General features: G+C 59.8%; 1 protein-coding gene across 1 annotated transcript in view; it reads right to left on the bottom strand.

Annotated features, from left to right (window-relative positions):
- SORCS2 (sortilin related VPS10 domain containing receptor 2) overlaps positions 1-26,794 on the bottom strand; it is a 276,069-nt gene that overhangs the window by 47,330 nt on the left and 201,945 nt on the right. Inside the window, exons 7-11 of the mRNA XM_040495164.1 lie at positions 18,793-18,866; positions 14,776-14,840; positions 11,283-11,401; positions 7,864-7,953; positions 240-431 (exon numbers count right to left, since the gene is read on the bottom strand). Coding sequence (XP_040351098.1) covers positions 240-431; positions 7,864-7,953; positions 11,283-11,401; positions 14,776-14,840; positions 18,793-18,866 — 540 coding nt within the window. The remainder of the gene's footprint in view (positions 1-239; positions 432-7,863; positions 7,954-11,282; positions 11,402-14,775; positions 14,841-18,792; positions 18,867-26,794) is intronic.

Below are 26,794 nucleotides of genomic sequence, written 5' to 3'. Positions count from 1 at the left end.
GGGAGGGGATTTGGAGGGGAAGGTAGGGGAGAGCAGGGAAGAAGAGTGGAGGAGACGGGAGGGGAGGGGAGGGGAGGGAAAAGAGGGGAGGGGAGGGAAGAGAAGGGGAGGGGAGGGGAGAGGAGGGGAGGGGAGGGGAGTAGAGGAGGAGTGGAGGAGAGAGGAGGGGAGGGGAGGGGAGGGGAGGGGAGGGAACGAGGATGGGGTGACAACTAACACCCAGCGCCCCCGGGTCCCGCCCTGGCGCCCACCTCGAGGATGTCGATGAGCACGCTGTCCTCGGCCTGCCGGGAGCTGCGCACGTCCTCCAGGACGAGCGAGTAGTGCACGCCGCGCGTGTCCGACTGGTACAGGTTGTAGGTGTCCGTCTGGTGCCACTCCTGAACCGCCACAAACACCTGGCTCTCGTCCGTGCTGATGATCTGCAGATCCTGGGGACGCGGCGGGGGAGAGCGCAGGTCAGCGGTGCAGAGGGGAGGTGGGTGTGGGGGAGTTAGCCTGAGGGAAGGGCAGGCCTGGGGTGCCGGGCATGGCTCTCTGGGAGCCATGCCGACCTAGGCCTCCGACCTGCTGCTGCCCTCAGCTCTGTGACCTTGGTCCGCCCCCGGGTCTCTGTCTTCCCACCTGCAAAATGGGGGTGACGTTCCAGCCCTCCGGACTGGCTCGTGGGAGGGATGCTCACAGGGGGGCTGTCTGCCCGTCTCTCCCCGCCATGCACGCTTGCACCCCCAGACGTCGGGAAGCACCCCGAGGGGTCACCTCTGCGAGGCAGGGGATGGGCCTCCCCTCCCCCAGGCCCATCCTGAGGGTCGGACCAGTCATCCGTTGGTTCCTTCACTCAGCACGTGTTCATAAGGCGCCGTTCATAAGGACCGTAAGGTGCTGGTCCAGGCACTCGGGCTCAGCGGGGAGCCACGGGCGGGCTCTGCCCTCGGGAACGTTCCCCCCCCGCAGTGGGAGGACTGGGTTAAGTCACTCCCAGTCCTCTCGAGGCTCAGCTCCGGGTTTTACAATTCAGAAGCAAAACAAAACCCACTGACGTAAGAAGGAAGCAAAAAGGGACCCAGGGCCACCCTTGGCTCTGCTTTTCTTTTCTCTCCCGGCCAGCGCCCAGTCCTGCGTGGGAGCCCCGCGAAAAGGGCCATTTCAAAGCCACAACAAGCCTTCACTCCCCGGCGGGCGCCGTTCCTTCCCTTTCATCACTCTGACTTTCATTACCCCGCTGGCAGCGCGGCTGCCTGGCTCTGCCGACGGGCGGATGAGGCCGGGTGAGGCCAGCCAGCTCCTGCAGAGGCGAGGCCGACCCCTCCGCCCCCGCCCAGTTTGGGGGTGCACTTCTCTCTACGCCTTCTCATCCGCTATCAGGGCCGGCATAGACAGAGGAAGCTGGTTTCTCTAAGAACGGACGGAGTCCCTGTTCGTCCACGGGACGTGGCCTCCAGTGAGAGACAAGATCTGGCCGCCCGGGGTAGGACGCAGGGCTGATGGCCCCCTGCCTGCCCTCCCCGCGCAGCCCCCGAGAAGGGGCTTTGCAGAAAGGGGAGGCAGCGCTGTGAAGCATCGGGAGGTCCCCGGCAGCCTGAGCCGGGGCCCTTTGTCTACGCCGGAAATCTAACACGCGGAAATGACTGGAACCAAGAAGCTCGTCACCAGGCAGGGAGCGTCCACGACACGGGACAGTAGGGTGGCGGGGCACAGGGACGGACACACGCAGGACCCGGCACTACAAGCAAGTGGACCGCTGCTCCCGCCTCCTGCCTCCCTTCCCCTATCTGTCGGCTCGCGGCCACAGGCCGAGCTGCGCTGTGTCCACGGGGTTTGCGCAATCCGCCGCCCCAGTGGGGAAGGTGTTCCACGGGCCAGCGGTGCTGGGCCGTGCTCAGGCGGTGCCGGTGGCGATCACGTGGTAAGTGACCGACATCTGCTGTGGCATTAATCCCAACCTCGTCTCCTCTGCACCTGGGTAAGCGCATTTGGGGGAATGCTGACTATGATCTGGGAAACAAAGAAAAACATAGGAAGTGGCCGGAAGTTGCCAGCAACGCCGTCCCTAGAGAGACCCGATCCCACCATTTAAAAATGTTCACTTTGGAGCGCCTGGGGGGCTCAGTCGGTTGAGCGTCCGACTTCGGCTCGGGTCATGATCTCGCCGTTTGTGAGTTCGAGTCCCGCGTCAGGCTCTGTGCTGACAGCTCGGAGCCTGGAGCCCGCTTCGGATTGTGAGTCTCCCTCTCTCTGCCCCTTCCCCAGCTCACACTCTGTCTGTCTCTCTCTCAAAAATAAACATTTACAAAAATTTTTAAACAAAAATAAAAACGTTCACTTTCGGGCCTTTTCCCACGTGTGATTCATAGGTTTTTCTTCCCACATGCAGTGTGCAGCTCTCTCTTTCACCTTATACGGGGAGATTTAAGCATACACACTTTTTGATGACGGCATATTATCGTCATTGTGGGCGTACCATGTTTCACCGAAGCATTTCCCCACTGGCGAGCCATTGGCGTCTCCAATATTATGTGCAGGACAGTCGTCAACATCCCTAGACATAGGTCTCTGCCTCTCGGATCACATCCTGAACATAAATTCTAAGGGGAAATTGTTGCATTGGAGAGCAGGAACGTTTTTAAAGCTCTTACACATGTTCCATGACGGTCTGAGAGTTTATACGAATTCCTTCCCCACTGGCCTGGCTAAAAGGATGCTAATTTCACGCCATGCATGCCGATATTGAGAATGGTCTTTTAAAAAAATCTTTGCTGATTAGAGACTATGAAAAAAGACCAGAGAGAAGAGATAAAAAAAAATATGCAGTGTTTGCTCACATCTGGATTTATGTTATTCTATCTCTGAAAAGAAAAGTTAGGAGCCAGAGAGACATGTGTTGACTCCATTTTCAAAAAAAGGATGCGAAAAACAATCAGTTCTATGTACACATCTGTAGACGTATTTGTAGATACACGTAGATGTGTCTGCCTCTGTATTTGTACGGCCTGGAGAGAGACGTGGAAGGAAATACCAAAGTCGCCAATATTTGTTACCGGGTAGAATTAGGCTTGGTTGCATGTGACAGAAACTAGAAAAGAAAAGTTGGTTCAAACAAGCCGGCTCCTTCCTCCCTCATGTAAAAAAGTCTGCAGGTGCATGGTCTGTTATGGAAGTTCTAACATGTCACCAGGGACAGAGGCTCCTCCTGGGTCATCATCCCGCTGTCCCACGACATGGCCCTCGTCCTCATGGTTCACGATGATGGTCAGAGTTGCGGCCATCATGCTGACGTGCGAGCAGCAGGAAGGAGGAAGGAAAGAGGGAGACAGAGGCTTGCCTTTAGAGGGGGGCTCTGAGAAGTCTCCCACGGCAACCCCACTCCCGTATGTGGCGGCCAGACGTTAGAGACGTGACCACGTGTTTGCTGCAAGGGGAGCTGGGAAATGTGGTCTTGTGCTGGGAAGCAATGTACCAGCTAAAAGTGGGGGGTTGTTAAAGCAGAGGCTCAGGGGAAGAATGGATACTGAGAAGTCTCTACGAGTTATACACCTGTTACCTTGAGGGACAAAGAGGCAAGACTGTCGTGGAAACAGGGAATGGGGAGGCCAGAAGGTAGAAACAGCATATATGCCTGTAGTGTTTCTTTAAATGGCTTCCCTGCCCCCTCTCGGTCCCCTGTCCTTCTGGGACACCCACACACATACGTTGGTCACTTGCTGCTGTCCCACTGGTGTGCCTTTCCTCAACCCATCTTCCTCCCTCTCCCTCAGACTCCGTAACGTCAACGGTCCTACCTGGGAGTCTTCCTTCTGTCTGTTCAAACCTCCCTCCAAGCCACCTCGTGAATTTTGCATTTCCAGTGTTGTCCCTCCTAGCCACAGAATTTATTTTTGGTTCCTTTTCATGTTTTCTATTTCTTGGTTATTTCTATTTTGCTCATTTTTACACTGTTTCCTTGACCCACTTCACGGTTTCCCTCTCTTTGAGCGTCTTTGGGACAATTGTATTAAAGTCTTTGTCTGGTAGGGTTGCCATCTGGTTTTTCAGGGACAGCTTCTGTCGCTTTCTCCTTTGATCGGATCGTACGTTTTTTATGCCTTGTAATTTGTTGTTGTTGAAAACTGGACACTGGAAATTAATAATGTGGTAACTCTGGAAACCAGATTCTCTCCCTTCCTTGGGTTTGGTTTTCTGTTTCTGTACCAGGGATCTGTCGGAGCTAAAAAGTTAAGCTCTTCTCAGATCTTTTGTGAGGCTGAGCCATTCCCCTGGGGCATGCATGGTGACTTTTGTAAACTCCAACAGGCGTGTGGTTGCGTGTGAGTGTCGTAGTCCCTAAATCTCGGCTCCCAAAAGGGGACAAGAGGGGACACAGAAGAGGGTGGGGGCTGGAAGCAGGCTCTGGCCCGCTGTTGGCTGCAGTGACGGCTTCCCGCCAGGATGCTGCAGCTCCGTGATGAGAAGCAGCCATCAACTCCCAGCACAGACCCCCAGGATTGGGAGAACGGGGTCCCCATGGCCATCCTGGCTCCCACTGTCCACGCTGCTCACGCGAGCCCTGCCACGAGGCTGCGGCGGGCAGGGTGGGGGGCTGCTATCACGGAAGACCCAAAATTGCAGAAATGAGCCCGGATTCACTATCCACACGGTCGTCTGGACGCTGCAAGCCTCCGAACAGACCCCAGAGTTCCAACGCAGCTGCACCACGAGACGCCCCAGGAGCCACCGTCGCCCAAGTGGGAAGACGCAGGGCTGGCGCTTCCGGCCCCTCCCCCAGCCCCCGTGGCCTTCGTTCTTACGCTTCACGCTTTCATTTTATTTTATAAAGGTTATTACAAGTAAAAGGATATTTTACTTGGAAGTAAATTTGCATTTGCTTTATGCTTATGAAAGGTTGCACATAACTGATGGTCTTTTGGATTTCTCTCCTCTTGTCTGTTTACAGCCTTTGTCTATTTATTTTTTCTGTTAAGGAAGGTGGTATTTTTTTTTTTTTTTAATCATTACAAGTAAATAATTCAAGCAAAGGGTGCTGGCACGCCTAATCAAGCCTGGTCGTCTTTTGTAGTTTCGCAGGCAGGTGTAAAAGGAGAGTCGCGTGGTACGAGTCACGCCGTTTAAAGTACAAGGAACGTGGAAAGAGGGGACACGACACAAAAAATCTGGCCGAGCTCTGTTGAAACCGGTCTACTCCGACTTTGCCGGTGGCAAGGTGGAACCTTTTAGGAAGCAGCCCAGCTACACAAATATTTAAATCCGTTGTCTAGAAGTTCTTCTTAGACTTGAACTTGAGAAAATAAAGACATACCCGCAGGCACAATAGGTGAGCATTGCCGCCTTGTTGGAAACGACCAAGGGCCCAACCACAGAAATCTGGCTTAAACGAGGTACGGTCTCCTCCACGGGCAGTTCTACAGTCACTGACAGTGGGTCTCCGGCACCATCCCGGGAAAATTTTCATGATATCACATCGGCTGCACACGGAATGCCTGCTCTGATTCAGCTACGCGAAAGTCACTGGGGCATGTGGCCAAGGACTGTAAGAAGAACCAAACAGGGGCCCGGCGGATGGGACAGGGATGGGGGGCGGGGACGGGGGAAGGGGGACTGGCACAGGGGCTGGGTAACCGGGTAGGGAGCCTCCTCTCTGCTCTAATTTCTATTGTCTTCCTGATGTTTCTACAGCAATTAAAGGCGGGGGGGGGGGGGGAATGGAGTTGGTTTGAGGGGAGGAAACAGACAGGAGCTACAAATGCATCATGAAACAACCCAATCTGATTAGGAAATTCCACTGGCCGGTTCTACGGATTGTTGGTGGGAAACCCTGGGGTCTGGTTGCACCCCTGAGTTTGGTGAAGAGGAAACAGCCCTGCTGTCTGTCTGGGCAAAGTGCTCCAAGATGATATGAGGTCTTGACCCCGCGGGGCGCCAGGGGGGCAGGGAGTGCTCCCTGAGGGCAGCCCAGTTCACCCATCATCCTCAACCGCCTGTCACCGGGTCCCGGGCACGGCCCCGAGACAGCGTAGTCCGTGCCCGTGCAAAAGCCACGATGCGAATGGGCGCCTGGTCTCCCCTTGAAACCGATCGCACGGGGGCATGTACGTGCCGCCCACTTGGGATGCGAGGGCCGTGTCTCCCATCACAGCCTCGTGATTCTTTCCGACGGCCCCCTTTGCCCACAGAAATGGGGAAGAAGGAAGCTAGCAGGTAACGTTACCTTTAAGGTCCTGCGGGGGGACATGAGGACCCCACTGACGACTTTGAGAAACACGCACCTCATCACCCCCACCCCCTCCCCGGGCAGGCAAGGACTCCGAGGTCCAGGAGGCGCGGCCAGAGCTCAAGGTCACGGAGGTCATGACTTGTGGCGAAGGCTGAGAACTCCTTCGCACGTGGCCTGGCTGCTGGCCCAGCCGCCCCCGGCCCCGGAGAGCGTCAGAAACCGCCCACATCCCAGTGTCACAGGGGAGCAGGGAGGGGCCGGCACCCACCTAACCCCTCCTTGCCTGCTGTCCGCAACTCCAGGGCACAGGGCCACGACACAGGAGGCTTCTGATGCTGCTGCAGTCCCGGGGGAGGAGGGAGGAAGAGCCTCAGAAGCTGAAAAGGCCGCCTCACTCCCCAGGGACGACACCAACCAACCCATCTGCCCTTAATGAAACCATTAGCCTTTCATTTACGGACTCAGCCAAGCCTGGAGTTAATCTATGCAACTTGCTCCTTTTCGCGCTTTCTTTTCTTTCCCATTTCCCCCCTTTTCTTTTATCAAGGAGAAGTTTTAAAAAGTTTTCTTATAGCTTAAAAAAAAAAACCCATGTATTTTTCTCATTCATGGCTCAGGAGAGGTGTTCTGGTGCCCGGCGCAGCACAGCACAGCTGCGGAGGACTTTACAGCGATGCACAGCCCCCAGAGCAAAGATCTCGTCTCCTCACCATCCTCTGCCTTAAGCCAGGCTCCCTCCTGCCCCAGGGCCTTTGCACAAGCCCAGCCCTCCACCTGTGCAGCTTTCCCACGACCTTTAGACTTCAGAGGAAATGTCCCCTCAGGGAAGTCCCCCCACTTCCTCACCCTCTGTCTCTGCCTCTCCCCCCCTCACAGGGCAGAGCACAGCCTGCAACTATGTTGGACATTTGCCTGTTTCCTCTCTGAAAACCCCACGAGAGCAGGAGCTGGGGTATCTGTTCCACAGCTGTAGCATCAGATCCCAGCTTATACTTGATGCTCAATAAATACGCGTGGGAGAACGGCTGCTCCAGTCTGCGCTTCTAAATTATAAGCACCGAGGATAGAGGTCTGCGAAGCGGGCCATCCGATGTCCTCTGGAGGGAGATGTGGCATGAGGCTGGTCTCAGACTCACAGGGACCTGGGTTGAGACCAGCTTCGGTTTCTTACTAGCTGTGTGACCTCAGACAGGTTACTGAGCCTCTCTGAGTATCAACCAGAGATTTGAAATGGGATGGGAATACCACCAGCGGGGGGGTGGGGGGGGCACGGTGGAGTCTGGCCCTGAGGCAGGGCTGGGGGGGGGCAGGGTCTAGGCCGCCCCCACCCCCCTCCCTGCCTGCCCAGCAAAGGGGAAGGAAGTGGCATTAATTGAGCACCCGTAGGCATACCAGGCGGCTGGAATGCAGAGGTGAGTAGAGCAGAAACTGCCCCGTGCCTGCAAACCCCAGATGAAAGGAGGAGATGGGTGTGGGGGATCCCCAGCTCCCTGAGGTCGGAAGGAGGCCCTAAGACCGGATGGAGCTGGGCGCACGTGAGGCCGGAGCGGACAGCGTGCGAGCAGAGTGGCTGCGGGAGGCACAGCCGCACTGGCAGACGGGGCAGCGCGGGTCGGGACCTGGCCACGGGGCCGGGCGCGGGGGACCCCTCTTACCTGTGGCAGCGCGTACTTTGGAAGCTTCATCAGGACAAACTCGTTGCGACGGTAAGAGACGTAATATTTGGTCCGGTTTGTTGCGGTGGCCTAACGGGACGGAAGAAGACAAACCCAGGGAGCCTTTGCAGTCAAGCCGGGCCACGAGCAGACGAGTGGGACGCTCTAAATCGCATGTCAGCTGGCGAGAACGCCCCGTGACTTTGCTCACGCCTGCTCTGCGTGAGATGGAAAGACTCGTCCTCATCCTTCAAAGCCCGACACCAAACGTCCACCCTCTGGGACGTCTTCTCCACCTCCGTCTGTGAGAACCAACCTCTGTCCCCACGCTCTCCCAGCACCTGTTTCCCAAATCCAAGAGACGGAAGGTGGAAGGGGTTCTTTGCCCCAGAACTCCTCTTCGGGAGGGTGCGCGGAGGGCCACCGGGGGGAGGACGAGACTGGCCAAAGGCGAGCTCAAGCCACGAAAGACGACCAGCGAGGCGCGAGGCATGAGCCGCGAATAGGAGGCAACGCTCGCTGAGGCCGCCCGCACACGGTGCTCGTTCCCGTCTCGAAGATGAGAAAACCGAGGCACAGAGGTAGTGAGTTGTCTTCCGTGGGAGACGACAGGAGAGCCAGGAAAGGAGAGGCTCTCTAGGGGATGGGGCCAGGAGAAGAGTGGGGGGGGGTGGGGAGAGGGGCAGGGGGGCAGCCGCCGGACGAGGGCAGAGGGCGGTGGCCGGGGGGACGATGGGTGACATCTACGCCTCACCGTATGTGCGTGCCTGTGGGTGTGCACCCATGCACGTGTGTGAGTGTGAACGTGTGACCCCCCCCCCCGGGTGTGTTCACCGTGTGCATGCACGTGGGGGGGTGTCTTCTATGTCTGAGTGAGCACGAGTTGTGTGTGTGTGTGTGTGTGTGTGCGTGCGTGCAGGTGTATGTACATGGCAATGCAGGTCACTGCTTAGGAGCATAGGCCACCATGTGTCACTGGCCGGGCTCGAATGCCAGCCCCACCATCTGTAAACCAGGTGGCCTTGGGAGAGTTTTTTTGAGCCTCGGTTTCCCCGCTATAAATGAGGAGGACAGTATCAGAAACTACGCGATGGGGCAGTCATGGGGAGCAGGATCTGGGAAGCATGTGGGGCGGCCCCAAAGCCCCAGGAGGACTCAAAGAGCTACTGGAATTATTATTACTAATCAACAAACTATAATAGGCTCACAATGTGCAAAGCATCATGACTACAAGGATGAAGAGATTTCTCTAGACAATTCTATCCTGAGGGCAAGGGACTGTGCGGTCTGCGGTGGTCTGGCCCTCAGGGCCCCCAGAGCAGGGAGTATTGGGATGGGGGACGCGTGGGGGTCCTGGGAGCTCAGAGAGAGAGTGTCCTGGGGTGGGAGAGGCCAGGCAGACTTCCTGGAGGAGGAGATAGCACTCTGCTTCCTCAGAAAGAAGAGCCAAGCAGCCCAGAGACAGACCTGCTTAGCAGGTGGGGGAGGACTCTGGAGAGAGTGGCTGAGAGAGGTCGGTGCCCCTTCTCAGAGCCCCGTCTGCCAGCCGCTGAGCTCCCCCAATGGAGCAGAAGGCAGGGCCGGGCTTGGCAGCCCTCTTGGCCTCGAGAAGTTCAGGTTCACTGGGGAGCCCTGTGGGCAGATGCTCAGCCAGCCAGGGCGGGCCAGGCCCATTTCTGCCAGGAGCTGGTGGTGAAGACAGCGGGGTCTTCTGGGGCCCTGGTGCAGAAAGAAGGAGGCCTGCAAACATGGTGACCTTCCTCATCCACTGGCCACGGGGGGAGGGGGCTCGTGGGGCGGGCAGAACCGCCAGTATCCCTGAGATGTGAGTGCGACTTTTAACCCAGGGAACAGAACGCACTAAACACAGCCACATCCTTCACACAGGAGTCTGCCCCCCGCCCCCCGGGTGCCACAGCGTTTCTTCCCCAAATGGCGGGTCACCGGCCACGTCCAGCAGGCCCTCTCCCCACGTGAACGCAGCTGGCATCCGTCCCAGGCCTCCAGGCGGCCAGGACCTGTCACGCCCATTTTATGGGTCAGCAAGTAGAGGCTCAGAGGTGGAATGATGGCTCTTCCCAAAGCCAGCTGTGGCACCATTAGGTTCAGACCCCCACCTGTCTGTCCCCTGCAAAGGAACCAGCACCAAGAGCCACTCAGCACCTCCAGGGGGACCCAGGAAGCGGACTTTCAGGTTCATCACATACTTTGTTGGTGGTGAGGGCTGGTGGGAGGGGCCACCAGGCACCTGCCGGATCCTCTGAGGACCAAGAAGGCAGGGAAGAGAGTACAGCAGGGGAGGCAGGACTAGCTCAAACCCGCCCAAGATCAGTCTGCAGGGGAGCAGCGTCCCCGCGACCTCCAAGTTGGGGGTTAAGACAGCTTTTCTGGGCAGCTTTGGAGAAAGATGGGAACCAGAGCAGGACAGGACAGGAGGCGGATGGAAGTCTGCGGCCCCTGACGGCCTGAGCAGGTGCTGGGGGCCCCCGGTGCTCATGGGGCAGGGTGTGCCCCTGTCCCACATCGACAGTGTCACCGGTCACTGGTCAGACCAGGCCACCGTGACCGTGAGGAATGGAGACCAAGCCCCAGCTGCAGTCCCATCCGAGCTCAGGCAGAGCAAACCCCAGGGATGAGCAGGTGCCCCGACTGTGGTGAGCGGGGACTGCTTCTTCTCCCACCTTCCATGTGGCCTGGTTGAGCCCCGCTCCTTACAGATCAGATTTATCCATACGCTCGTGCGCAGCAAGCCCCTGTGTCCTTGTGTGGACGAGGCAGCTGTGGTGATGAAACGTCCCCGAGACAGGGCAAAGAGGAGGCTGAGTGCGGAGGGAGCCTTGGCATTTATGTCGTGGGGTCCCAGGGGGCAGGACAGGGGCTACCAGATGAGAGTAAAGCCAACGCTTTGTGCCAGAATGAACTTTCTAAAGATCTGAGCTATCCAGGAGGGGGACAGGCTGGTTTTGAAGGAGTGAGCTCCTCATCAGGAGAAGGAATCAAGAAGCGGTATGATCAGTTATTCACTGGAGTTTCTGAATGGTCAGACCACATGGTTCTTAAGGGTGGTCCCAGCCGTGACCTGAGAACCCACGTGTACGGGCAATGACCAGACAGCCCCTATGAGTCCCAAAGTCAGTGGAACCAACAGGAGCAAACTGGGCTTGGGCTCGGGGCCCCCGAGCCGTGGGAGGTTGCTGACGGGCAGAGGCGGGGAGGGGCAGGGAGCAGCATCCCTGCCTCAAGGCTGTGGCTCTGTGGGGCCCTGGTGGGGGGTGCCAGCAGCACGCGGTGAATGAAGTAGCCTCGGAAGGAAAAGAGCCATTTTCTTGCCTCCCGTCCGAGCGACTGTATCTCCCCCAGCGTGGCTGACACTCCATGCCACCTGCTGCCCGTTGGCGGAGGCCCAGCCGCAGCCTTACCTTAAAGAAGATGTAGTCGTCCTGCACGGTCAGAGAACTGTGGTCAATGCGGCCTGGGAACAAAGCCGTCAGCGTCTTGTCGGAGCAGCTGTGGATCTGACAGGTGACGTAGCGAAACCCTGCGGGAGATAAGAGCCAGCACTCGGCGCAGGAAACCTCAAACTCCCAGACTCTTGCCGAAGGGCGCGTCAGACACAGCCTCAGACGCGATGCAACGCCGACCCGTTCTTGGCGCCGTCGGATAGCACGGCTGCGGGTTTGGCTTGCGGGTCCGAGTCTCAGGGGGCCCGTCCTGTGGCTGCACCTGCCGCTGAGAGGTGGCCCCTTACGCCTGGCGCGCTTTGCATCCTCCAGACTGTGCTGTCGTGGCCCCATCTTACGGAGGAGGAAACTGAGGCAGAGAGCGAGGTTGGGGAACGTGTCTAAAGCTGGGCCACCCGGCCTGCCGCCAGCTTCTCGTAAGGGACGAGCCACGCCTGCTCCTCTGGGGGGTCGTCTACAGACGCTTTCATGCCACAGTGGCAGAAAACCCGAGGGCCGCCGAGCTGACCCCTGATGGGGAATGTCCGCTGACCCCGGGCTAAAGTCGTGCGGGCGGGTGAGTGCCCACCTTCTGCTCACTGCTTCATGCCATAGCGCACCCCCAACTTAAGTGTCCTAGCCTGCTTCTGTCTCCCTGGGAGAAGGACCTCAGACTGGCCCAACAGAGAGCCCCAGCCCAGGGGCCTGCGCTGGGCAGGTGCACTCACCCACAGAAGGGCAGCACGGGGCCACGGTGGGCACCCACAGCGGCCATCGTGGCACCGGCCCCCTCCTGCCCCCCGGAGCCTCCCCTACCTAAACAGGGGTGCGTGTGGGTGGGACTCAAGTGTCCTTTCTTCCCCTAACCTCAGGCGAACGCTTTCCTCCCTTCGCAAACGCTTACGGTCAGGCAAAATCGAACGCGCGCTTTGCCAGGCGGCTGCTGTTTTTATTCCGCATCCTGTTTTCCCAGGGTTTGGGGGTCCCGCGAAGTGGTGCAGGGGGGCCCGAGCCTATGCCGGAGGCGCTCTTTGTTCCAACTTGCGGGGCAGGAGCAGGGTTTAACCGCGGACACCAAAGTGGAGCCCACGAGGGCGTTCCGGGTCATCAGTGCCTTTGGGGCACATCCTGCCATGGCCCTGGTGGCTGGACAGCGTGGACAGGGCCGAGGGGCCGGGCTCGGGGCCAGGAAGACCCCATGCCCGCCTCAGCAGCGGGGTGAACTCCAGCAGAGGTGAGGATTAATGCCAGCCTCCAAGAGTGGGTGGGGGCCCAGGGAGACAGCGGCACACGGGGGACCCACAGTCAGCCACGGCTGTGCCACTGCCCCCCGCTCCTGAATCCCGTCCACGTCCCCGCCAAACGGGCTGGTCGCTCCCTGCGGGCGGCACTGGATTATTTCCTGTCCTGGACTCGCCTGCTGGACACGCGGTGGGAACACTCACCCGGGTCTGACTCGAAGTCACCGCCCAGCTCACACCCGCGTTCTCGGGCTCACACCCTCACCCACTCACCCACTCGCACACCCACTCACTCACAGTGGCCCTGCAGCTGCCCTGGCCGCTGGCATTTGACCATGTGCTTATTCACTCGGCAGATCCGCTGGGGATACAGAGGCGAATCAATCACACCCACCCGGTCCCCACAGAGCTGTGACGGCAGCCCAGGCCCCGAGAAGGTGGCCGGCAGGGAAGGTGGTCCAAGGACAGTAAGAACCCCAAGATGGAGAAATGTGGTCGAATGCTCCCAGTAGGGGCGGGGCCAGCGGGGGGGCGGGCAGCTGGCAAGGCGAGCCTGGGGAGTGACCCCCCGGTAGAGGCGGGGCCAGCTGGCAAAGCGAGCCTGGGGAGTGACCCCCTGGTAGGGGCGGGGCCAGCTGGCAAGGCGAGCCTGGGGAGTGACCCCCTAGTTCAGACAGGGTGGGTGATGACTCGGGGAGGGACCAGGAGGTCCGGGTGCCGTGCCACCGAGCTTGGCTAGACTGGACTCTAATGGGGCTCGGAGGCTGGGGCGTGGGTGCCAGGGGTCAGGTGGGGGCGGGGGGACACACGTGGTCTTCAGTGGAGGGGACGCCACTCAGGTGCTACACCAGTTCTGGGGAGCCAGTGGTGTGGCTGCTGGGCCAAGGGTTCTCCCTCTCCCCTGGGAGGGCAGGTCGTGGGAAATCATCTCCACGTGACAATGGTGCCCCTCATCGGGATGCTGGCCTGTCCCTCCTCCCCTCTGCAGGCAGGGCTATCCTGAGAGACAACCACCCCCGTGGCGGGTCAGTCCCCGTGTCACCCTAAGCGAGGCCCGGGGTGTTTTCGGATTTGGGGGTGGAGCATAGTGGGAGCCTGTGACCTTGTGCGTGTGGGCAGCCGGGAACCCCCCTGGGCTTTGTTCTGGGGAAGCCTGAGCCCGATCCAGGAAAGAGCTGAGGGTTCGGAAGAGGTTAAGGGACTCAGCAGCGGCTTCCCTCCACATCCACCAAGCGCTCGCTCATGACGTCCCCGCACTGAGCCCCACGTGGGCACTGACCCATTTCACAGACGAGGACACCGAGGGGCCGGGAGGAGAGGGAACGTCCCCGGGGTCATGCCGCTGGCACACGGCGGGCTGGGAATGGACACCAGTGCTTCTGTTCTCAGCCGGGACTCTCTGTGGCCCGGCTCTGAATCTGCCCCCTGCCCCCACTCCCCGCCGTGTGTCCTACCCAGGGAGCTCCACTGCGTGGCCCTCGCCAGCTCCCACGCCTGTTACACGTGAACCTGTGAGGTCCCCACTCCAAGGGAAACCGGGCAGGAGGGACTCAAGGGCCCCAGCGCCCAGGGGAATGTGGTCGGAGCAGCGACGCCTCCTTGCTGCTCGGGCCCCCTGGCTGGTACAACGTGGACAGCTTCTGTGCTGTCCCCAACCAGGCAAAGGGCAGGGCTGTGGCTTGTTCACCTCTGTGTCCCCAGCAGGGTCAGCACCGGCCTGACCCACAGGGGACTCAAGTACGTGTTGAATAAAGGTCCTCTTGGCTCTGATGTTCCAGAATACCCCATGGTTCTAGAATCTTCCATACTTCTACGGCCAGTGGTCCTCCCTCAGGAGCACAGAGGACCATTCCCAGAGCATGCAAGGCCCCCGGGGCACCCTCTGGCATGAAGCCGGCTGGGCCGGGGCGGCCAGGCCCCTGCCCCACTAAACAGGGACGTCATTGGAAGCCCCCACCTGGCCTCAGCACTCAGCAACGCCTGAGGGGGCGCTCAGAGTGAGCAGGAAACACTCAGTGCTCAGAGGCCGGAACCAATCACCCTCTTAATAGACTTTCCCACTGGAGCAGAGCGCGTGGCTTCAATTTATCCCCAGCTGGAAAACAAGCACACTTAAAGTTACGCCACATCATAACATCTAGAGGTCGGCTGTGCAGGGCCCGCCGAGGAACCGAGCAGGGCACACACCTGGTGCAGGCACATCCCCCCGCCCTCCCCTGGCCCCGACTTACCTCCTCCGAGGTCCTGGGTTTCCATGTGGACCAGGTCGGGGTCGGTGTCCACCCCAGACACAGCCCTGGAAGAGAGCGGGCTGGGGTTGGCGCTGGGAATGGGGACCCCAAGCCCCTCTCACGGTGCCTGCGTCAATCCCTGAACCCCAGGTAGCCATGTGGCCCCGGGGGCTGGGGCCACGCTTGCTCTGTGGTCCTCCCCCTGCTCCTGGGGAGGGAGCCAGAACCCAGGGTTTGCTAGGCATCCTTCTTTTTCAAGTACTCTTTGTAGCAGACTCTCCTTTACCAAAGACGCTCACGTTCCTTGTATCTGTGTTGTTGTTTTGTTTTGTTTTGATGATCAAAACCCCCGTAGGAGGCTGGGCAGGCCTTGGGAGCGGCAGGGGCCTGACGAGCTGACTCTAGCCGTTAGAGTTAGAGCACAGACGTCGGGCCAATACGACTATTAAAAATCCAGCCGCCACAACGACCCTTCTCGTGGACGCTCACCTTTCCCAGTGAGCAAAGTGAGAGTCAGCACAGGGAGTCCCTTCCCGCGGCCGCTCCGCCCAGCAGGCTGCCTTCCCTGTGGCCCCCTCTGGGCCACCGAGCTGTCCTCCGTGGAAGGAGCACTGGGTCTCCGGCAGCCCCTTCCCCAGCGCTGGTGAGCACCACGCCCCCCCCCCCCCAGCTGGTCCCTTCCAGTTCCCAGCTCCAGGGTCCAGGGGTCCCCAGGTGCACAGGGAGAGTCCACAGAGGGTCTGAGGGCCGGGCACCCCACAGAGGCTCCGTGGCACAAGCCAGCGGGGTGTCCCCTGCAGTCCACTGATGTTGCAAACCATGGGCTCCAGCATCCATCACTCTGCCCCTAAATACTATTTCAAGGTGAGGTTTGCTTTAGGCTTTTGTGCACAGACCACTTGTGAGCTCGGAGGACCAAGGTCTCCTGCCCAACATTTCTCTCTCTTTTCTGAGTCAAGTGACGCTGTTCCCTTCTCCAGGGTCACCGACAGGTCCTCGGGCCCTCAGCCGGGCAGCTGGGATTTTAGCCTTACAAGCCTGCACCTGCAAAGTGCAGTAGTGATAGCTCATTCACGCTCTCCCTCCCTCCCTCCTTCATTCACCCCTCCCTCCCTCCTTCACTCACCCCTCCCTCCCTCCTTCACTCACTCACTGATTCGTATCCTCCCTCCCTCCTTCATTCACTCACACTTATTCATTCATTCATTCCCTCACTCTTTCACTCACTCATTTACTCACTCCTCACTGTCTCCCTCCCTCATTCATTCCCGTACATACTCATTCACTCATTCATTCATTCACTCACTCACTCCATCACTAATTTGGTCACTCACTCACTCACTCACTCACCAGCTCACCCCTGCACTGACTCACTCTCCTACTCAGTCTGTGAGTCCCACTCACTCACCTGCCTTCTCCACTGAGCGGCACCCCCACCACCCTCCCGTGCCCCCTGGCTCTCCCATTGGAGCACCCCATCCCCAAGCCCCAAGCCCTGGACCAGGCAAGGGCCCACCCAGTGGGTTGAGGTCCCCGCCCAGAACCCCTTGGTCATGGGTTCTGGCGACCACGTGAGGCTGCATGCACGTCACCTCAGACACAGCCTGGCTCCCTGCAGGGAGGGCCAACCCTGTTTGTTGAGGTCCCCAAAACTGGTGTGTGGGAAGGTCTTTGGTCCGCTGCCTAGAAACAGCAGCCATGTGAGATGGCCCAGGGGCAGGCAGGTGCGTGGAGAATACCTCGGGGACACGGGGGGTTGGTCCGCACTCCTACGGACGTCACGGGAAGCCTAACGCAGACGGTTCCTGTAAACCCTCACAGGCGCCACACCAGGCCCGTGGCGGGAAGGGCTGTCTTCTCCCTTCTGCCTCCCTCCACCACAGAGGCCCTGCCGCCTGTCCCACCCCCCGCCCCCCGGGGCAGGTGCCGAGCTGGCGGAGGAGGAAGGCTGAGACTTTGTGAGTCAGTGGGGCCTGAGCAGAGAAGCAGACATGAGAAGTCCGCGAAGCACAGCGGCCAACGGCACGGCCGCTGGCCGCAGGCGGAGGGCTCCTTGCCGGCAACGTGGTCCAGGACACGTGCCCTAGCCTCTCCGGGCCTCAGTTTCCCCCTCTGTCACGTGAGGGGAAGACAGTCAGGGTCTGTGTTCTCACTTGACACGATGGCGCATTCGTTCTGGTACCTGGTAGATGGTCAGCATCCACAACGTGGCAAGTCCACAATGTGGCTGCTACGACCTCGCTCCGCGGCCGCGGAGGCCAGGGGGAGGGCAACACTCAGGTGCCCGTGGTGGGCGCAGGACGCAGCGAGCCTCCCGCCCCTGGGCTGTGCCTGCCGGGGGCCCCACGGCCAAGCTGATGCGCTCGCTCGCCGGGTAGCCTCCCAAAGCATGAAGGGGTCCCAGCCTCAGACGGAAGGCGGGCGTCGGCCGTCCCGCTGTCGGTTCGAGGACAAAGCACATGTTAGAAATGCTGGCAAAACAGCATTCTTCTCCGCTTACAAGAGGGGGGGCTTCTGCCTGTCACCACGTTCCGGGAAGGGTTCCTGGGCCCCAGCGGCCAAGCGTCTGGCCCGATTATCTCTCACGCATAACAGCTCAGAGCAATTTGAGAAACTTGTGGGAGAAATGATTTGATTTGCCCGAGATAATACCCTGCTTGAGTTAGCGCTAGCTTACCGCGGGCACGTTTCCCTCCCCGTCCCGAGCGATCTCCCTGTGCCTGGCCTGGCCTGGGACAGAGGGCGGGCCAGCACCCGCCACCTGCCTCCTTGCCCCTCCCCACCCCCTGGGAGCCCCTGGGGCCAACAGTTCCCACCAGTGACGAGGCCGGTGCTTGATGTGGCCTCGGGCCTCCCAGGAAGGCACCGCGGGATGCCGTGTGGCGAGAGCCGTGACCTCTCCCACCAGCAGAAGGCACGCGCACCAGCCGGCAACATCCCAGAGTTAGAGACGCGGGCCTTTCGGCCACGAGTCAGGGAACTAGCTCCTTGCCGTGATTCGCATGAAGACAGGCAGACGCGGAGGAAGGGGGTGGAGGGCTGTTTCCACGGTGCTTCTCTGCTGGGGACACAGGACTGTGGCCCAGGAGGAGGCCTGTCCAATGGTTTGTTGTACACACGAGGTAAGAAAGGGAAAGGACAGGAGCGTGTGCACACGTACATGTGCAAGAAAGAGCCATTTGGTCGGAAGAACGCGCGTGCAACTGAACGTCTCCAGAGGTGGTTTAGGCAGGACAATGGGTCACGGCCGCGGTTGGCGGGCAGGAAATGGGGCCCGGGGCCAGCGCTCTCACGGCCACTCCCTTGGCCGCCGCCCTGCCCCGCCAGCAGGGGCTTGTCCCCCGTGGGCCTCACTCGCTCCACAGACTGACACCAGTGCAACGAGACTAGAACATGAGACGAGAACGCTGCTCAGACTGATTGCTGAGCGGGGCCCCAAGAGACAACACCAGTGTGGGAGGGGAGCCCCAGCATCTGACATCAGGCAGGGAGGGAGAGCAGGGCCCAGGCAGGCCGGGGAGGCTGCACTGGAGGGGGGCAGTCAGTCAGGGGCTGAGTTAGGACCTGGGGCAGGAGTGTGGGGGGAGGGGTGGTGAGGAGGGGAAGGGGGGGGCAGGAGTGTGGGGGGAAGCGAGGTGGGGAGGGGGAGGGTAGAGTAGGGGGAGCCCGTGGGGAGGAGAGCCGAGGGGGCGGAGAAGAAGGGAGGGGGTTGGTGGGGAGGGCAGAGGAGAGAGGGAGGTGGGGAGGGGAGGGGAGACAGGTGTGGTGGGGAGGGGGGACCAGTGGGGAGGGGAGCGGGAGGGGAGGTGGGGAGGGGCGCACGGGTGACCTGAGGGCAGCAGGCCCAGACTCTCTGCCACGTCCCACAGGCCCCAGCAGGGCAGGAAGAGCACTCCAGAGGTCCCCCTGGAGGAGGAGGTCATGGCTGGGGTCAGAGGCAGGAGAAGGCGGGAGCCCCGAGCCGGGGGCTGTGGGGGGGGGCAAGGGGAGCACCAGTCGCAGGTGGGGGGCTCTCACCAGAACACGTGGTCTTTGGTCACTCGCTCCCGCAGCAATGTCCACTTCTTCCCCAGGTCGGATGACACGTAGAGCTTCAGGGCAGAGAAGAGAAACACAAGTCCGGTCATACTGTGAGGGATGAGCCTCTTCCGGGCCGGGGGCCCTCTGCCCTGGCCCGCGGATGCCCCGTGGGGGTCGGGAGGCCCGTCCGGCCCGGGCAGGCCCTGTGCTCACGTGGGGGCCCAGACCGAGCTCCGGAGGCCAAGGGTCGGGCACAGGGGCTCTGTGAAGAGGCCGTCTCAGCCCCTGCGCAGCTGGTAGGAACCAAGAGGCCCTGGCCAGGCAGACGTCCCAGGGGAGGCGCACCTGAGCGTCGCTGGCCGGGAGGGACCTGGCAACATGCCACTCCCGCTGGCCGGGAGGGGCCCCAACATCCCGGGAGGCCGGGACCCAGGGCGGTTTGGGAAGAAGGGGGCAGGGTCTGCAAAGGGCACGCGGTGTGAAGGGGGTCCGTGCGGGCGGGAACAGCGGGGTCCCATCTGCGCAGGCCGCCTGGGGTCTGCGGCCACGCCGGGGACACAGGGCCCGTGCTCACAAGGGCCCGTGCTTGGGCTTAACGCTATGCGGTCACCAACTTGAACTTCCTAATATACGTATCTTTGAATCTGAGTTTCGTAAGAGAAGCGCGATGAAACAGTGAGCTCGTGGGGGAGCTCAGAGCCCCGGCTCCCGCGCGGCCCTGCCTCCTGCCTCCTCCTGGGACAGGACCTGGGAGGCCTGAGCCTGGGCTGGGGAGGGTCCGGGTCAGGGCCCCCCCCCCCCCCCCCCCCCGGTGTGTGCCGAGTCCTAAGGCAGAGCCCAGGGAGCCCGGGAGGGTCCACACTGGCTCTGTGTCCCCCCGGGCACAGCGCAGAGTGATGGCAAATCGCTCATGAAAAGCACCGTGACAGCCCGCCTTCCCGCCCCCCTCCCCTCTGACAACCACCTGGGGGAGGAAAGGCACAGGAGAGGGAATGCTCAATGGGATGTGCACCTGGCGACAGGTGGCAGCCACCGGGGGGCACAGCCTAACACGGAGAGCGTCGTGGGATCCCTATGTTGCACACGAGAAGCTGACGTAACATCGTGTGTCCACTACGGCTCAGTTCCCTAAACCCTCCGTGCCAGCGTGAGAAAGATGCAGAAGGGAGGAGGGTTTGTCCTGAGTTTTAAACATTTCTCATGTTGTACCGGCCCCTGCAGGGTACAGAGCCCACCAGGCCCCGGCTGGTAAGATGAGGCGCCGGGCAGGGCGGCGGGTGGTGGTGGGGGGAAGGGGGCAGTTTCTCCCGCCAGCTCTGCCCCATGCCAGCTGCACTCTAACACGGAGCTGGGACACAGCTACAATGAAGGTCCCAGTGGGTCTCTCATTTCTGATTTTTCCAAGTTTTCTTTGCCAGCTTCCCCTGTGGGTGGGTCGGGTTCATGGGAACGCTAAAGCACCCGTGCCATTCCTGAGAGGGGGGCGGGGCGGGAGGGTTTTGTATTTTTTTTATTTGTTTCTAATGTTTATTTTTGAGAGAGAGAGAGAGAGAGACAGAGCACGAGCAGGGCAGGGGCAGGGAGAGGGAGACACAGAATCCGAAGCAGGTTCCAGGCTCCGAGCTGTCGGCACAGAGCCCGACCCACGAGCTGTGAGATCATGACCTGAGCAGAAGTGGGGCGCAGAGCTGACTGAGCCCCCCAGGCGCCCCGGGCCGGGAGGCTTTCAAGGGATCTCTGCACCCGTGAAGCAGGACAGACACGGAAATCCTACGTGGCACACACAGGAGCAAAGTGCATCGCAAAGGCAGGCCTGGGAGGGGACATTGTGCTTGTCACTCCCTGGCTGATGGGGCACGCTGTGCTTCAGGGGCGGAGACCTGGTTCCCCCGAACCCTGCCTCTCAGTTGTGCCACCGTGTCACCTCCGTGCCTCAGTTTCCCCATCTATAAAATGACGCCCGCAGCTGCAACATTTTGCAGGGGGGAGTCTGTGACTTGGGAGGTCGTGGGGTCCAGTAACCCTGGTTCCCAATAGACTCCACAGTACACAGTTGTGTGACACCCCAAAACTTCCTAAACCTCGGTTCCCCACTTTCTAAAATGGGGATCCAGAGCCCTGCCTTATAGGGACGTGTGGGATCACGCTGGGCCCTGTCGCAAAGCAGTGGCACTAATTATGTGCACCACGTGTCCCATCAGCGTCACGTGGGGATGATCTCAGGCTGCCGTCGAGGGCCCACTGCACACGTGTGTGCTGGGCGTGTCCTGTCTCGGACCATCCCAGGGCATCCCTGTGAATCAGATGCTTTTGTGAACCTGTTTTGTAGCTCGAGTACGACAGCCGAGGCCACGTGAGTGATTTGCCCAGGGTTGGTCGCAGGCAGAAGCCGGGTTTGAATTCTCTGTGATTTGAACGCCCCTTCCTTCACTCCTCTGTACTCAAGACGTGTCCAGAATAAGTCAGTTAAGCAGAGCAATGTCACAGCCAGCCCTCAAAACGAAGGAAGGCTCAAGTCAGCCCCTGGACCTCCGGTACAGCGGCCCCAGTGTCTCCATCTGTAAAATGGGTCTAAAATGCCATGCTAACGGCGGCTGGAGCTGGAGCCCACATCTGCTGGCTTTCAGGGCTGGCCCAACACGTTCCGTGCCACGTGCTCCCCGTCTGACCCAGCCTGTCCCCATCAGGGCCCTAAGTTACGAAGCGTAAGTGAGGCCACTGGTGTTACAACTGGTGTTCACGAAAGAAGGCTTTGTGGAACCTTCAAAGGGGAACTGGGGTTTATCAAGCATAAGCCCGGTGCCGTCCTGACCTGCGGCACGGTCGCAAGTCCATCCGGCCGTGCCTAGTGTCAATCCCCCGCCAGCTGCAGAGGCCGGGACCCCGGCCCCGTCCTCACCGACCCGTTGCCACGTGTGTGCTAGCTCCTCCCCCCCGACTCATGGCTGCTGCACTCCCGCACCCTCTCCACCCCGTGGCCCCGCTGAGCCACCTCCGTGGCTTCCTGCAGGCAGGGTTTTGGCCAAGGTCACTTGTTTGGAGGCCCTGGGACTGCAGAAGCAGGCTCAGAACCCAGTCCATTAGGTGGAGGAGACTCAGGCATCAGGGCTCAGGGCCCAGGACACAGAGAGAACTGGCCTTTACTGGACACCCCACTCTGGGAGTGGGGTGCTCCTGAGTGTGCCCCCTTGTGCTGTCACCCACCTGGCACCGGGGACCCTGGCACTTCCAATCATCTCCATCCAGAACCTTCCCACGCCTCCCAGTCCCCTTCCACCTCCACCGGGGGCCTCCTTGCCCCTGGCTTCTAGCAGACGCCCTACGTCTGAGGCCACAGATTCAAGCCCCCTGTTCTGGATCCTTCCACCACCCCCGCAGCTACAGAAAAAAGGCCCAGGGGATCCCGCCTCAGTGCAAACGCTCTCTCCTCGCAAATACTCTCCCCGAACCTCAGCGTCCTGGGAGAAGATGCCCCACCTGAGGACGGCCGTCCCTGCCTGAGTCTCAAGGGCAGCCTCCTGTGACTCACAGCTTGTGACCCCCGTGATTAGAGCGACCGTTGTCCCCTTTCTTAACACACGTGGGGGTTTTCTCTGTGAAGCGCCCTCCTCTGCCGTCACCGGCTTGAAGAAAACATCCAAGGCCACGAGATTTTGCTCTTTGAGGAGGACGCGCCTGTGAGCGTCCTGGGATGGGAGGGCCCCCAGAACAACCACAGACGGGGTCTACACAGCAAAGCCTCATTCCCTCTCAGCCCTGGAGGCCGGGAGTCCAAGACCCAGGTGGGAAGCTCCTTGGTTCCCTCTGAGGCCTCCCTGTTTCCCTGTGTCCTCACGCGGTCGTCCCCCTGTGCCCGTCTGTGTCCTGCTGCCCTGTCCTTATCAGGACACCTGCCATATTGTATCAGGTCCCACCCAGACGGCCTATTTTAACTTAAATATCCCTTTAAAAGTCCTGTCTCCAAACAAGGTCCCATCTGGGGGACGGGGGTGAGGACTTCCGCATACAGATTTGGAGGAGGACACAACCCAGCCCGTCAGGGAAACCACTTTCGACCCCCTTGACCTCTGGGGTCCTCCCGGCCGCATCTGCGGGAGCTTCTCCGGATCCCCAGCCTCGCACTTGCGAAGAGAACTCCCGGCCTCTGAAACGCGGCCGCATTACTTCCTGCTTTTCTGCTAGACCTTGTGCAGCTCGCTGGCACATACCCTGCCTCGCCCACCTCTCCCCCTGCGCCACGCCCGGGACTCATCCCCGCAGGGGCTGCCAAACTTTTCTGGAACGTTTCCAGAAAATACCTCTGGCTTTTCAGGCTGTGTGGCCTCTGTTGTAGCTACTCATCGCTGCCTTTGGGACAGGAAAGCAGCCAGAGAGGACATGTAGACGAACAGGTTGCCTGTGTTCCCAAAAGACTTTATTTACAAACACAGGTGCCAGGCCATCGTCTGCCGATGCCTGCTCTAGGGTCCGTGCTACGAAACTGTCACCTTAATATTTTAGAAAAAGGGCTTTTTGGAGAGCGTTTGTTCCCCCAGAACGTGAGATTCCTTTGCTGATGACAGAGGTGAAGCCCAAAGAGGCAGGGAAGCCACTGCAGGTCAGGCAGTGCTTGCTTCCAGTAGAAGCTTCCGTCTCGTGGGCCTGAGTGTGATACCCCAGTGGCTGAGGGGTCCCCCGGGAGGGATGACAGGCCACCTCTGGTCCCTTCCCTGGCCCATCTGAGCGACCAGGCCGGGGCCCCCACCTCCTGTCTCAATTTCCCCAGCTACAAACCGGGAAAGAACTGCTCCTACCCTCAGACGGTGGGCGGCCATCAACGTCCGGGAGCCTGGTCAGCAAACCTCTGCATTAGCGGATGGCATTATCACCGCTGTCCCCGCGGACGCACCGGCGTTTATGACGCCTGCCCCAGGACGTGACGGAGCCCATTCAATTTGCTCTCGTGGGAAGGGGTTGAGGACGTGCCATCAATGGCCGCAGAAACAGAACACTCCCGCTTGATGAAAGACAGACGCCAGTAAATCAACAAGAAAAAACGCACCAGGGACATCTCGCTTGTTGCAGTAAATCCTGCACGGTGGTGTCCCCGTGGAACGGCTGATTTGCTTCAGGTCACTCAGCCAAGAAGGGAGCCGAGGTGGCTTACCAGAACGCATCCGCTGCCCTGACATGAACGTGATGTGCAAGGGAGTCAGAGCAGGGGAGAGGTGAAGGCAGGCGAGCTGGACGAGGTCAGGGGAAGGCCACTGCAGAAATGCGTGCCCATCGGTCTCACACGGTCGTTAGAGGGCTGCCCTCTGATCACCGCCCAGCTCTCAGCGGTGCGTTGAGCGCGGTGGAAGGTGCCCAGCCTCCCTCCCTCCCTCGCCGCGGGGCGCCTCGCAGCACACAGGGTGCGGAGTGGGAATCCAACATTGCTCAGCATCCCTTGCAGCTAGAGTTCTGGGGCACAGGTGCACCCGTGGGACATTTGGAGGGTGAACGTGGCACGGGGGCGCTGTCTTGCCACCTAGGGCCACGCCTGCTGGCCGGCGAGGTCGCATCTGTCCTCAGCTGCCGGGGGGGCGGGGGAGGGTGGCTGTGATGGAGCCCGCAGCCAGTCCTGCCTTCCACGGTCCGTCACTGGCTCTGCGAAGGTCGCGAGGCAGCCGTGCCACAGCAGTGACGATTTCAGATGCGTGGGTCTCCACATCAGCTGTGTGTCCTCGACCTTGGTAAGTCCAGTGGGGCTCCTGGTCCCCCCACCCCGGCTTCCTGACATGTGAGGCAGAGGCCCCCCCAGGGGGATAGCTCTGTGGCTCCCAGGAAGACCCCTGGGGGTCCAGCCTGGACCCCCATGCCCCCCCCCAACAGTTTAGAGAGCACCCAGTTCCCCACGCCAAATCCTTCTTCTGCTTAAAATATGCTGCCCTGAGCCCTGTCGGACACAAGGGATCGGAGCACACAGGAACACACATCGACGTGTCAGATTCTCACCACTCACGAAATCAGAGAATCTGTTACTCAGAGAAGCCCGATTTCCACCCAATTCTGAAACCTGAGGCCAGGGAGGACGTGGGATGTTGGAGCCTGGAGCCCTGCAGGACGGCTCATCTGCTGACCTTCCCATTGCTGGGCGCCCCCCCCCCCCCCGCCCGCCCCTCCCCCGCTGCCTTGACTGCCCTCCGCTTCAGCGCGGATAAATGCAAACCTGGTTCTCTGTGGCCGGAGGATTGCGGGTGTTCATTGCAGTCATCTCTGTGGTTTTGAAGTTGCATTAAACGTAAATGTACCTTGAGATCCATTCCCTACACCTCTCTTCAGAACCCCTCCGCTAGGAAGGCTTCCCTGATTGATGGTCTAAGGTGACTTTTCTTCCCCACTAAGGTTCTAGAAGGCAGTCCCAGGCTCAGATTCATTTCTCACGGTGCTGGGAAACAGGAGGTTCTTGATGGGGAGCAGAATGAAACATAACAGTGGGTCTGTCACGTGTTAGAGGTGAGTGTCCGGGCTGTGCCTGTAAGCAGGTCCCAGAGACAAGCACAGGGAACCAGGAAAGTCAGTTTGGGAAGGGGCTGCCTGCCTGGCCCTCACATCCTTTGACCCCAGGCCCCCAGTGCAGGTGGTCGAGCCTTGAGAGAAACACCACTGCATCAGGCTCTCACCTTACAAGGCTGTCTAGGCTCCAGATGAGGTGGCCCTAGACCGCCCCAAGTCACAATGTCCTGGCGAAGTGGGGGGGGGGGGGGTGAAGGCAGCGGGGCAGGGCAGTCAGAGGGTGGAGGACAGTGAGTGCTGGAGGAAGCGGCAGGCGCCTGGGAGGAAAGGTAAAGGGAGGACACTGGAAGGAGCGTCTGGCTGTGTATCTGTCTGCAAGTCCTCAAGAGCGGAACACCAGCGCCCAGCCCTGCGGACGCTGACTTTGGCACGTGACCTGCTTTGGCCAATGGTGTGTGGGGAGGTGATATATTCCAAGTGAAAGCAGACACGTTAACGCTACCGTGGAGGTTCCCCCCACCCCCTGCCCCGGGGCTTCTGCCTTCCACCATGAGAACAGCATGTCCCCAGGTGACCTCAGGTCCCCGAATTAGAGATGTCCAGAGACCTGAACCCTACCATCAGCCAGGAGCATGTCTAGCCAATCCCAGCAGAGCCTGGCAGAACCCTAGCCAGCTCCCAGTCCCGGGAACGGGTGAAGAATGCTTGTCGCTGGGAGCCAATGAGGTTTGGGGCTGCGTGTTACTCAGCACAGCACCGGTCGATGCCTGATACACCAGCCTGATACACCAGGTCTGTCGGAATCAAGAGCCAGTGTTGTTCTACTACACCATCCTGCCTCTTAGAAGTCAGAGAGCTTTGAAAACCATAAAAACCTTGAAAAAAAAAAAAAGCCCAAGGCGCTATTGTCATTGTTATTAATTTCCTCAGATTCCTCATTCCTTTTATAACCACAGCTAAGTCATTTTTTGTCTCCTTTTTCTTTCCTTAGAGTCGCAGAAAAGAACCAAGGAAAATAACCAAGATTTCAGCTCCATTAATTTTTCAGGGCACCATAAATTAAAGAGCAATTGCGATGCAGTCAATTTCTGCAGGAAAGTAAGTCTCCGTGATTGTGCTTTAGTCTAATTACATGGAGGGCTGAGTAATGCTATTAATACCCAGAAGCACACGCTGGACTGAAGGAGGGTGCCGGGAGCAAGACGCAGCCCGTGAGGCCAGGGAATTCGGGGATGCCAGTACGTGAGGACCAGACCTCGGCCAGGAGGCCACGGTCCTGTAGAGAGCCATGGCTCAGACCAGCCAGAAGTCTCTATTTGGAGGCCCTTGACCTGGGTGATCCCTAATGGAAAAAAAATCCATCATTCACTCACTGATTGATCCAACCAACGGGCACCCGTCCATCTATCCACCCACCTCCACCATCAATCACCCCCAACCCCACCCATCACCCATCCACCCATCTACCCATCCACCCACCTCCATCAATGTCCCCCAGCCCCACCCATCACCCACCCAGCCC

Source organism: Herpailurus yagouaroundi, unplaced genomic scaffold (assembly GCF_014898765.1).
Source record: "Herpailurus yagouaroundi ecotype Mexico unplaced genomic scaffold, PumYag 28, whole genome shotgun sequence".
Classification (NCBI taxonomy): domain Eukaryota; kingdom Metazoa; phylum Chordata; class Mammalia; order Carnivora; family Felidae; genus Herpailurus; species Herpailurus yagouaroundi.
Note: the sequence above shows the minus strand (reverse complement) of the source record. Positions and strands in the feature narration are given on the sequence as shown.